Source organism: Dermochelys coriacea, chromosome 9, assembly GCF_009764565.3.
Source record: "Dermochelys coriacea isolate rDerCor1 chromosome 9, rDerCor1.pri.v4, whole genome shotgun sequence".
Lineage (NCBI taxonomy): Eukaryota > Metazoa > Chordata > Testudines > Dermochelyidae > Dermochelys > Dermochelys coriacea.
The window spans coordinates 50,230,203-50,243,565 of NC_050076.1; the positions used below are offsets into that span (position 1 = coordinate 50,230,203).

General features: G+C 42.8%; 1 protein-coding gene across 6 annotated transcripts in view; it reads left to right on the plus strand.

The window, feature by feature from the left end:
* Window positions 1-13,363, plus strand: part of VPS8 (VPS8 subunit of CORVET complex) — a 229,976-nt gene that overhangs the window by 97,172 nt on the left and 119,441 nt on the right. For all 6 annotated transcript variants that reach the window (XM_038417053.2, XM_038417055.2, XM_043492809.1 and 3 more), the window contains 5 exons: window positions 392-443; window positions 866-908; window positions 2,869-2,941; window positions 7,686-7,805; window positions 8,755-8,826. In XM_038417053.2, coding sequence (XP_038272981.1) covers window positions 392-443; window positions 866-908; window positions 2,869-2,941; window positions 7,686-7,805; window positions 8,755-8,826 — 360 coding nt within the window. The remainder of the gene's footprint in view (window positions 1-391; window positions 444-865; window positions 909-2,868; window positions 2,942-7,685; window positions 7,806-8,754; window positions 8,827-13,363) is intronic.

Below are 13,363 nucleotides of genomic sequence, written 5' to 3' on the forward strand. Positions count from 1 at the left end.
TAGGAAAGTTTATTTGACAAAGGCTGTTGTCTTGTAGATCATCGCAGGATTAGCAGATGGAGAAATGCTTCCCTAGCACAAGTACGTTGAGGGAACCTTTCTTTCTGTGCCTTCTTTTGTTGTAAAACTTGGTGAGCTTGTCCTTTCTCGGAGAGGTACCTTCTTAAACAATTCAGGTTATAAAACCAGGCATTGCTTTTGTCTTGTCATGGACTACTTCATATTCTCTGATGCTCTCTTTATCTTTGTGTTTCTTTTAGGCTCTAAGCTCTTTGGGGGCAGGGACTGACTCGACTTGTTTGCGTATTGCTGACCGACTTGTTGGCACTTAAATGATGTATAACAATTATAAACAATAGTGAAACTTTTCTCTTTTTCACTGTTGTTGCAGAAATTGTTCCAAGTCATTGCTCCTCCACTTAATGCTGGGAAGTCTCTCACAGGTACAGCATACTTGCCTTTAAGATTTTACAGCTTTGATACTGTTTGATATTTCTAGTATCTTTGATCACAGGTTTAACTGATCTCTGATCACTTCTAATTTAGGGAGCGGGGGAGGAGATGATGTTACTGTTTAGGACTCCAGGCTTTGCACAGCCTATAAATACATCTTAAGTACTTTCTTCTTTAAACTGTCTTCATAGTTTGCAAGCTACTATCCTTTCTCACACAAACATGCTGCAAATATGTAAAGTTATGGAGATGGAAAAATTCCATAAGACTATACTGACACGACTTTTGTCATGAGGAACAATGAATGCTCAAGTAAATGAGATTTTCCTTTCAGTAAATAAAGATTAGATCCCTATTCCGTTGTCTAGTTATTTGGATGAAAGGTGACAAAAGATTTTTTCTATGTTCTTAGATGAGAGAGTGGTTATGGGGAACAAGCTCCTTGTGTACATAAGGTAAGATACTGCCGGAATGTTTATAGATAGCACTTAGAATGCATTTACATGTTGCAATTGCTGTACAGACACTAATCCTCCCAATACCCCTGTGAGGCATGGTAGGTGGAATCCTGTGTCATGCAGGAGGTCAGAATTTATTATCATAAAATCTGCGAAAGGTAGTAATATCTACGTTTTACAAAGCATTTAATGGAAGCAGAGAAATGAAGTGACTCTTGGCCACACCCCAAGTAGCACAGGTGGGATTAGAATTTGGCTGCTCCTGACTCAGGCTTTGGGATACTGTCTTTGACTTCATATATAGATTTGGTGATAATGCCTCCTTCCACGCCAACTGCAGCAGAGTTCTCCCCTACTCCAGGGCTTCATAGCCCAGAAATCCATTTTTAAGCTTTCACGTTGGCAACCTTTGTGGATTCTGTAGGTGGTTCTGCTTGTTGTAATAAATTGTTTCCTCTGTTGACCATCCTATAATGATACAAAGTTGAGAGGCATCATCAGTACAGAGGAGGATTGGAATATTGTACAGGAGGCTGTTTATGACCTTGAAGATTAAAGTAACATAAATGGGATGAAATTCAGTTCAATAGTACAAATGCAAAGTTGTGCATTTAGGGTCTAATAATAAGAATAGTCTAATGTACTGTGGGCTGTAATACTTCAGTCTAATTTCAGTTATTGGTACAGCTGCTGGATCGTGGTGGTGGCCTATGATATACGGGAGGTCAGATTATATAATCTGTTGGTCCCTTCTGGCCTAAACTCTATGCCCCTATGACCAATGCTATTCTGAGATTATTGGCCAATAGTGGTGCCACAGGGTGCACTCGCCACTAGTGATGCTGCCTCCTGGCTGTCCTGGGGATTAACTCTGCCAGATATTGCACACAACCATCACTACCACCCTGGCAAAGTTTTTTCCATTGTCCTTTTGTCCTACAGAACCCTCTCATTCCAGGATCCGCAGCCACCTCTTTCATGACTCAGCCCTCTGGCTAGGTCACCATATGTGTTCTCCCCTTCCTGGGTATCAAAGTCCCTCTTGACAAATGGGCTCAGGCAGTCTTCCTTCTCACTGACCTGCCAGTGCTACTCCATCAGCAGTGAGTGGGAGGACCTGGGCCTGCCCTCTACACTGGATCCTGGCTCGGGGACCCTCTTGTTGGCAGTGAAGTTTGACCTACCCCACACTTCGCTGCTTTTCCTCTGAGCCTTGCCTACTTCTGTGGCTCTTTCCCCTTCTCTAGGCTTGCCAAGGCACAGTCCCTTCTCCCAGAGAGTAACTGTAGGCTACTTGCCCATAGCTCCCTACACATATCCTTTCTCCCAGGGAGTGACTGCATACTCCTTCCCTGCCACCTCTTCTGTTGCTAGCTTCCTGGCTTATATAGGTCCCTCTAGCTGAGTGTGTTTCTAATCAATTCCCTGCTTCCTGGCTTCTCCAGGTGCAGCCTGTGGAGTTAATTGACCCACCTGGCCATTTTAACCCTTCTGGGCCTTGTGTGGGTGAACACCACATCACAAGTGGTTAATATCCAGTCTCTACTTCTTGAATCTGAGCAAACCACATCCAAGATTCTAATGAATCTGAAAAGAGAAGACTCGGTGTTGTTCCAAATGCTGTCCAAAATATACATATATGAAAAATCATATGTTTCCTCCCTCAAAGTCCCAATGCCACCTCCTGTTCCCTGCACCACAGTTCAGCACTAATTGGTTATGTTTATGCAGAAAACTGGGATTCCCTTGTGGTAATAGCACTGTTAAGGATACATGTTTATCTAGTTTTGTGCTTTGATATGAAGACCTGATTTTTTTTAAAATGCATATTGAAGAGTAGGCAGCTCCAAAATGGGCAGGGGGTTGAGGGGAAGGCACTGTTCCAATCTGTTTGTTTAGGATTGGGAGGTACTAGGTCAATGCTTTGTAGTAACTGGTTTCTTTCCTTGTCCCACAGCTGCTGTTTAGCAGGTCGTGCTTATCCATTGGGTGATATTCCTGAAGATCTGGTACCCTTGGTTAAAAACCAGGTGAGTATTAATTTGGATGGACACTGTTCATCATAGGGAATGAAGCAGGTATTGCAGGACTGTTGATTAAGAGATGAAGGATCACCTTGTCTTATGTAATTTTTATCTACTGGGTAGGTGTATGATAGAAAACTACTGCAACTTGGGCATCTGCAGCCCTGTGGTGAGTTTATAACCCTCCATGGATTACCACACAGGTGTTTGTAAAAAGGTTGACATCAAGCTTAATATTTCTCTTGCTTCCTTGAGAAATGGGAAAACGTGCAGTACTAGGTCTAGTCTCTAGACAGACTTTGTGACATTAGGCAGCATAGGACTCAAATTAAAGATGGAAAATTAAAGAAATTAAAGATGGAAAAGTTCTAGATTTTGACCTTTCATTATAGCTGAGCTCTTAAGACACTTGAAGTAAAGTGCAATGTATGGGTAGCCATGCATTCAGAAGTAGTGAATGATTGTAGCGCTCCTGAACAGTCCCTACTGTTGTCAATAAAGTACTAAAGTCATTCAGGACTTATCTACATGGGGGATTTTGTGCACAGTAAACTAGGGTGTGGATTTAAAGTATGCTAGCTACTCCACACTAACTTTCTGTGTGGAGGCTCTTACTATGCATTTAGGGCAGTTTATCTTGGTACACTTCCAAAGTGTGTTAAGATAATGTACACAAAGGCACTCCTAGTGCTCAGTGAGATTGTCTGTAGGGGAAGTTAGCTGGTGCACATTAGCTACTCAGCACTTCTGTGGGCTTTTCATCCATGTAAACAAACTCTCGGCTACAGAAATAGGTACATTAAAGGCCTTGGCAGTACAACCTTCAGCATCCCTTCCTCGGTATCTCTGTGGCTAAAACCTTGGCTCATATCCAAGGCCTCTTTTGCCTTAACTGTTGCAGCCACCTCTTCCTGGTTCCCCCAATGCTCATATTTGCCTTTTAAACTCTGCTGTTTAGTAATCCCGCTGCTGCACCTTTCACCTTCAGTACCTCCACTGGTTTTCCCTTCACCTTTAGCATTCCCTCCAAATGCTGTATCTGCCTTTCAAGACCTTGCCCAGCCTAGTGTATCTTTCTCCTTTGTCACCCAGCAATTTGTACACTGAGTTACTCCTCTCTCCATAGCACTTAGAGGCAGGCCAAACCTTTGCTGAGCCGAGGGACTTTTTTCTGCGTTTCTGATCAGTTTTACTTCCCTAACTAACTTTGCAATTTGGTCTTTTCAGATTTTATCATTTTGGATCTACAGTATGTGAACACATGGTATTTTCTGAGGGACTGTGCTTGCTGCTTCCCTTGTTGTGCCTACTTGTCAGAGCAGAAAACATGGAGCAGGTGTTAAGAGCAAGTCAAATTGCTACAAAAATGAGCCAAACTGCTCTGGTGTGTTAAGGCAGGCTAGATCATTGACAGTGTTTCAGGATACCAGGACCAACCTCCCAACGGATGTGCAAGCCAGGTGTGCCCCAGGTGCTGTGGCAGGCATCAAGTTACATAAGAACGACCATACTGGGTCAGACCAATGGTCCATCTAGCCCAGTGTCCTGTCTTCTGACAGTGGCTGTTGCCAATTGCTTCAGGAGGAATGAATGGAACAGGGTGTTTTTGAGTGATCTATCTCCTGTTGTCCAGTCCCAGCTTCTGGCAGTCAAAGGCTTAGGAACACCCAGAGCATGGGGTTGACTGTGACCATCTTGGCTAATAGCCACTGATGGACTATCCTCCATGAATTTACATAATTCTTTTTTTAAGTCAGTTATACTCTTGGCCTTTACAACATCCCATTGCAATGAGTTCCACAGGCTGACTGTGCATAATGTGGAGAAGTACTTCCTTTTGTTTGTTTTAAACCTGCTGCCTATTACTTTCATTGGGTGACGCCTAGTTCTTGTGTTATGTGAAGGGGTAAATAACACTTTTTCTCTCTACCATTCATGAGACTCAGGCACTCTTCCCCCACAATCCTCAGTAGTACCATGTCTTAGCTCAACATCTAAATTAGCACAGCAGCAACACCTCTGGTAGCATGGTCCAGCACAGCCAGTACCTCAGTCTCCAGAAAAGCAGCAATGAGGGCAGTGTCCCCTAGCTGTGCTTTCTTCCAGAGTTCTTCTGATAGCTCTTGATTGGCCTCAAGAACTGTGGTTCTTGGAACTTGATACATTGTGGATACTTCTAGTACAAGAGGGCTTTGTATTTCACGGTCTGATATTTCACCCCAATCTGGGCATTCATTTAGCAGCCTGGGATCTGAGAAACACCGATTATTACTCTAGGCTACTCAGCCAAGGTTGTGGACACCACCTTGGATCTAAGAAAGAGTCCACCTACTGGGTATACAGTAGAACCTCAGAATCGCGAACATCAGAATTATGAACTGACCAGTCAACCACACACCTCATTTAGAACCGGAAGTAAACAATCAGGCAGCAGCAAAGAACGCCCCTTCCTGCCCCCCAAAAAAGCAAATACAGTGCAGTACTGTGTTAAATGTAAACTACTGAAAAACAGGAAAGCAGCATTTTTATTATGCAAAATAAGTTTTCAAAACTGTATTAAGTCAATGTTCAGTTGTAAACTTTTGAAAGAACAACCATAATGTTTTGTTCAGAGTTATGAATAATCTCCATTCCCAAGGTGTTCAAAACCGAGGTTCTACTGTATAACTCACTGTCTGAAGTTGTACCACTGTTGGATTGACAAGAAAATGTATACAAAAAGCAGGAAAAATAAGACATTGCCTTTTCTTCAGAGTGAGATTTCTTTGGGTTTAGAAGTTCATCCCAAGACATGTTGCTGCAATTCATAGTGCAGTCTTGCATGAGGCCCAGCTGAGTATCATCACCTTCAGACATCTGCTTCACTTGTGAATCTTGTGCCTTTGCAGATTTCCTTCTTGGAGGCCAAACACTGTCATGTAGGCTCAGGTCAAAGCCCTCAGTGAGCCACTCGGTGCAGTGTCCATGCACCGGAAGGGTGCTCTGAATTCTGGTCTCCCTTTACTGATCCATTAAATGTGCATTTCAGCTGGAAGAGTTCTGTGACTGACCCTTCCTCAAGCCTGGAAGTTAAAACTCCATTCCCAGAAAGAGGCCTACTGTCTTTCCACCCTAATGTTAAACACCCTAAGGAGTCTGACACAATCCGTGAGAATCCAAGTAAAGTCAAAAGCTGTAGAAACCAGAAAACCCTATTTTTCTTTATTATCCACTGAGGAAAGTAGAAAGATGAATCCAAGCTCGTGTATCTGACTAATAAGGCAGAGGAACTGATCCTTTCTCAAGGAGTCACTACACCCTCCACAAACTGTGTCTTGGGCAGAAAGGACTCAAGCAACTTATGAGATTTTTATAGAGCAGCTATCTGCTCTTCACCCCTCAACCTTTCAGTCAATCTGACATTTGGTAAGATACTGCAGGAAGTAGTGTCTCTGTAAACTCTCCATGTCTCAGACCACTAGTTGTAATTAAATGTACATAGTTGTTGTTCATCCCTCCTTGCTTGGAATGGCTGTTACTGCCTTGAATTTCCCATTATTTGGACTGTTGGATGTGAATGGGAAAGTCGATTCTCAGGTACTTCTCCATTCTTGGCTCCTTCATGTCCAACAGTCTTGCGCCTTGGCAGTGTCTGACTTAAGTTTTTTTTTCTTAGACATTTGTTCTGGTTGAAAGATTCTGCTGCAAATATGAAAACTTTTGTCCTCTTAAAGATCTGACTTGCCTCCAACTGCTATGAAGGGATCCAGAAAAGAAATTCCCACGTCAGATATTTTCTAATACTAAAATGCAGTTTGCTCAAATTACTGTGCTCATTGGCCGGGTCTAGAGGCACACGATTGAAAGTCTCTCAGGTTTTTCTGCAGATTTGTTGTGCGAACTAGGCCAGATCATTTCACTTGTCTGTTACCCAGACTTCATATCTATAAAGTGGGAATAATACCAACTTACCTACTGACGGGAGATCATGAAGGTTAGTGTTTGTACATCTCTCTGAAGATGTAAATTGCTATATAAGTGGGACTTTTTTGTCCTATAAGGTTCATGGTGTGTTTCAGCTTGTAACTTGTAGCTTCGTGTCTGGCCTATGACCACATCAGCGTTCACCATTGATTTTAGGCAAAATTCTGTTGTATATGGTGGTACTTTGAACTTCAAAACGTTTCAGAAAAAAAATTCATATATAGGTGCCCTAAGTGAGGCATCTGAATAAGTGGCCTGAACTTTGAGGTGCTGAGCACCTTCAGCTCCCATAGATTTCAGTGGGGATCTGCACCATGGCACTTATTTAGATGTCTAAATATGGGTCCAAGTGCCTAAAGTTAGATACCTAGGTCTTAAAATGTTGACTGTAATCATTTTTGCTCCTGGCCTGAATTCATCAGTAGGGGAGTATACAGAGATGATCTCTGCTTATGCAACTGAGCTGCAGTAAAATAATTCAGTTGTGTAAGAGCTTTTAAGAAATCATGTGATATTTTAAACTGAACTGCTTTATGTATAGTGATACTACTTGCTTGTTGAGTTTATGCAGCAAGGTAAACTTTCACAATGGCATATGGAGCTCAATACCAGAATACTGTGCTGTATGTTCATCCTACACTATTTAAGACACTCAAGTAGAAATGGTTCTATTAACTTGTATTTTTGTGCTTAGAAGAGTTTAGAACTCTTTCTTCAGGTATTCAACCAGTGACAATGGGAGTAATAGTGGGGAAATTACCAACATTTGTGTAAATATTTGTTGCAGGTGTTTGAATTTCTTATCCGTCTCCACTCAGCTGAGGCATCTGCAGATGAAGAAGTCTACCCATACATTCGTACGCTGCTTCACTTTGATACCAGAGAGTTCCTTAACGTTCTTGCACTGGTAAGAGGCAATTCAGGTTCAGCGAAGGATGGGGGGGAGCTAGCTCCTCTATTCATCTATCATAGCACAATCTCAAGTTATGTCTTTCTAAAAGACATACACTAGCTAAAGCAGAGGTTATTGGTTTGATGCAGGAACCATTTGGGGTACATCTACACTGGAATAAAAGACCCGTGGCACAGCCAGGGTTGGGCTGGTCAGTTGACTTGGGCTGTGAGGCTAAATATTGCTGTATAGATGTTTAGGCTTGGGCTGGAACCTGGGCTCTGGGACCCTTCCCATTCCCGGGTCCCAGAGCTCGGGCTCCAGACTGAGCCCAGACATTCTACACAGCAGTTTTACAGCCCCGCAGCTTGAGCCCAACAAGCCTGAGTCAGCTGACCCAGGGCAGCTGCGGGTTTTTAACTTCTGAGTAGATATACTGTTGGTGATGTTATCTGGCCTGTATTGTAAAGGAGGTTGAAATAGATGACCATAATGGTTCCTTCTGGCTTTAAAATCTGACTCTGCTGTGTGCACTGGGCTAGCCATTCTCTTATCAAGCCATTGCTAAAATTGCAGCTGGGATAAAAATAACAAACTCTCAGGCTTGTGCTTCAACAGGAGAATGTTTTAATATTAACATTTTCTTTATTCATATTTTCTCTTGCCTTCACTTCTTCCCCTTCCCACTATACTTGTCTTATCTAATCAGTCTGTCTGTTCTATCACCAAAGTATCAAGTGCCTTAGAATCAGTTAAACAGGCCAACAAAAGAAAACAAGGGGACATTTGGCTCCTGAAGGATAGTGATAAAGTAACATGCTTACAAGGAGTGTGAAAGTACCTTTGATACCCTTTTAGCAAACGCTCTTGCTCATATTTGCTTTTGTTTATGGGAATAACATTGAAAAGCTTCTTCCCAAGTTGCCAGAGAATACTGCGGAACAAATTCTCTTCTCTAATGCAGACTTTTGAAGACTTTAAGAATGACAAGCAAGCAGTGGAGTATCAACAAAGAATTGTGGACATCCTGCTAAAGGTGAATGTGTGTAAAAAAAAAAAATTAACTCTTTGAGTTTCATTTAGACGGTACTATTTACAAAGTCACTTCAAAAGGCAGTGTACTGTAGAGTTAGGGTTAGAACAGAGGACTGATTATCAGATCTTATAAGTTCCCTTTCCATTTCTGTCAATGCCTTATTGTGTAACTTTCAGGAGATCACTTGACCCTTCTGGTGCACAGCTTGCCCATCAATAAAGTGTGTGTAGTTCCTGCTGTGGTACCTGCTTCTCATGAGTATTTGTTTGCATCTGAGACCCTTGAAGGAGAAGCACTGTTTTATATATCATGGCAAAGATTTGGTTTTTTGACTGAAAAATCTTGTTTCCTGGAATTTTGTTCCTTCTCCAAACCCTGCACCCAGCTAGCTTTCCCCCAACACTGTGTATAATAGGGTTTCTTGTCCAAAGATCTCATTGTTATATATAAATTAGATTCCTTAAATAGTACCATCTGGAATCTAAAATAAATAAATTGGGGCTACTATGAATAAATATATAATCACGTGTATAATTTACAATATGTAGATTTTATTCTAAAATTTGCAAGCAAATAAAATTGCATACAAATAAAACAAAAAAGGCAGTTGAATGCAAAGTTTTATGTTTTAATATTTTGAAGCGGGAGTAAACTCCCATCCAGTCAGAACATAGTTTAGGCTCAGTTCAGCTCAGAAGTCTGAGTTACAGAGCAAAGCACGAATACAGTATTTATTTTTTCACTTTTAAAAAATATCCGTAGCCAGAGCTCTAGGCTTAGGTACTGTTCAGTTTTTGAAATACCTACATAGTTGTAGTAAATGCCTAAAATAGCACACAGCAAGGGCAGTTTTGAGGGGAGTATCATGGTTGGGGAGGAAAGCCTCTTATAGCATCTGTCAGTCGGGGAAGGAGGTAGATCGGGCTGTGATCAGGAGCTACTCTAGATGTGTTTTTTTTGTCAGTGCTGCTTTGTACATCTAGTCGCAGCCATCTTCTATATTTCCAACCTCACTGCAAGAAGGCTATGTCCCACGCTCCCCAGTAATAGCAAAATGTGAGTGTCCTTTCAGCCCCCAAGCTGGCTCCTTAAAAGAGAAGCAGAGAAAGGACCCTTTCCATTTCCCTACTGAGCCCCAAACTAGCAAATTAGACTCTAGGTGCCCATCTGTCTTTGCTTGGTTCCACAGTTCATCTTAGCAGATATCAGCAGTACATCCCTTTCCCCAAGCCCTTGGTCTCTAACTCAGTTTCACAAGCAGGGTCCTTAATTTGGGATTCCTGTTGTTTCTTGATGCAGACATTGTCCTTAGCTCTTAAACAAGAAGGGCTGGGCCACCAGAAATTTGACCTAATTTTCCCCCAGTTGGGTCTTGAAGACCTAATGTTTCTTCCATACTGTTGGGATCAAAATAGGAGAGCAGCTCTTTTAAGAATGGCTTAGAAATCTGCCTCTGACTACAAGATGAGGAGACACAGAAGTGTCAGCATGAAAACTTGTAGAAATTTCAAGAGAGACTGTATTATTTCCAAGGTGAAACACTAAGATCATTTTTGTCTTGCATCAGGATTAAAGAACCCTTTGCCAGGGTGGATTCAAGAGTGAGCGAAGTTGGCAAAGGATGAGTGGATCCTTCCCAGCCCCTCAGCTGATAAGTTACTGAGGGATTATTAATTGGAAGTCCTTCCCATTGGAGTCCATAGCAAAACACTTCCTGATTTTTCCTTTATCCTTCAACTTGCATCTGTTCGTGGCAGTTTTCATTAGGGAAACAGAATTATCCCAGTATCCTTGGCCAAAAATGGCCATTATTCACCTCCACGCCAGCAGCATCTATTTCATTGCTGTACTGCATGTATGTAATTTGGGAAGAAAGGCACTGCACAAAGTATGTAAACTCTTTTAACCAGAGATTGACTAGAGAGTCACGTATCCTGAACTGGAGTTCAATGTAAGTATTTAATGATAAAAATTGAAACTACAGCTGCTTGTTAGCAAGGCACCCTAGTAGATAGACATTAAGGCATCTCGAGAGCATCACCTGAGAATTCAAGCTTTTCTTCAAGTGATGCTCCTTGTTGTATTCCACGGTGGGTTATGCATCATGCATCCTGAGCTGGAGAATCTAAAAGTAGTTGTTGAAACGGATCTTTAATGGCCCACAGCTGGGCAGTTTGTTACTGGTGTCAGTGAAAATTCGGATTCAATTTGTTCAATGCACAGCAGTTTGTTTGAGAGAGCATCACACAAGCAGTAAAAGGTTATATAATAAGTCTCCATAAGCAGTCTCAATTTCCCAAGTCTAAACCCTCAGTAACTATGTTGGCCTTACACGGTGTCCTGAATGGCAAACAAAGCAGGTATAGCTAACAGTCCTAGATGGAGACTTCTTTTTTTTCCTCTTCTCTTCCCCCTCAAATACTTGGTCTGTCAAATCTCCCCCGAAGTAGGGTCTTGGCTACCCTGAGACACTCTGTCTTGCAGCGTCACAGACCTCTTCTAATGTTCATAGGGGAACTAACTGACTGATTAACTTTGTTTAGCATTTATATCTTTTGGTCTCAAAGGAGTCACAAGTCTCAGAAATATGCCTTGTGGGCGTTTCATTACTGGATTTTCTAATTAAAATTTTTAGATGAGACTGCAAAACAAAGACAAAAGATCAGTCAACGTTTACCCTCTCATCAGTCATTCACTTGAGCTCTTAGCATGGTGTCATCCAAAAGGGTCATTTTGACCCCGGTCAGCCTGTGCCAAGCTCACTGATGGTGAGATTTTGCATTTTCTTTGCTTGGTGAGTTGGCCCCTGGCTGATATGATCAGAGTTCTGTGTTGAAATACACACACAGATGGAGCCTCTAATCACTCTGTTAATTTCCATACCAACTGTCTGATGCTAAGAGAACCCTGATCCCAGAATCGTCCTCTAGCAAATTCAGACGTACCAAGCCATACCAAACTTATGCTCACCACATTCATTCATACTAATCAGTCATTCATAATAATAACTTGGCACCATCCCAACAATCGTGTCTGTTGGGCTGTGCGTGTGCCCTGGCTCACCTTGTGCATCTGTCTCGGGATAAAAGCAGGGTGGACCTATCAACTCTTCAGTTCCTTTTAACTGGCTCATAGTCTAGATTGGAACCTTCAATGTCCACAGCTTAAGCTTCATCCTACAAAATAAGAATTATCTAGTTTGTAAATAGTTGTAACAGTTTGATTAGTCTGTACAGTTTAGTGTTTTATAGATTTGATATTTACATTAATCTCTTGGGGGGGGGGGGACCGCCCATTCCCATTCAGGTTCCAGGACTCCAGGCTTCAAACTGAACTTCCTGCCTGCGATCCTTCCTGGTCAGCGATGACAGGCAGCACTGCCTATACTGCCTTGGGGAAGCCCCCATTGCAGCAAGGTGCAGTATCTGATGATCATTCCCCAGCCATACCCAAGAAGGACAGGAACTTAGTCTCCACAAATACCTCATTGAGAAGGTCAGACCTAGGCCTGGGAACGCCCCCTGTACACTGGCCTGATTCAACAAGGGGTGTGCCTCCTGCTGCGAAGTCCGACTCTGGTGTGGGAGAATCTACCTCCATATACCCTATGGTGGGATCTTGTCAGGAAGCTAGGATGCACTCTCATAAGCATGAGACAGTCTTCCTCTAACCCTACGTCAAAGAAGTCTGATTCAGCTCTGAGCAAGTTGATCACTTAGGCCTTGGAGGACTTAGAACATCCTAAATCTCAGAGGCATGACAAGAAAGCCCATAAGCATTGGGCTCCATCAGTACTATACCATGTTCCGTCAGTACCGTCATCCTTAACACCTCCCAAACCCCAGGATCTGTTGGCACCGATGAAGTCAGATTGTTGTCAGCTCCAGGTACTGCTGTCCTGGCTGGCTTCGGTGGCTCGAACAAATAGAACCCTTATCACACCAAGGAGATCTGAATCTGTTGCTGCCCCACAGGACATTTTCACTCTCCTGGATGCAGAATCCTCTCCTCCATTGGGCCCCTCCATCTCTAGGGAGATATTACTTCTGAGGGAATCGACTGCTAGAAGGAGTTTATCACCCATCCCATACGCAGAATACATCTCGCCTCCAATAGCACCAAAGGTACTGCCACTGGAACTGGGATCAGCCTTCTCATTGGGAGATTCCAAACCACCCAATGAAACTTTCTTTCCCTACCCTACGCGTCTTCCACTGCCCAAAAGACCTGCGCTGGTTTGGGACCAGCCTCCGCCCCATCTAAGTCTGAGCTGCTGGTCTATTGGCCTATTGAACCCTCTTACTGGCTATATACTGGGGCATGAGGACCAGAAACCCTCTTTGAGGAGTTGATCCGATATTTGAGGGAGTCACCCCTTGCCTCCACTCTAAGGGGAAGCTCAGATCTTGGGGAGAAGGAGGAACATGCTCTGGATCTGGTGGTTAGGCTGAAACCAGTAAGACTGCCATTTTCATCCCCAAATGAAGCAGTGAGTTCTATATCTCCTTCTCTTCTCTCCCCCAGCCCTGCAATGACT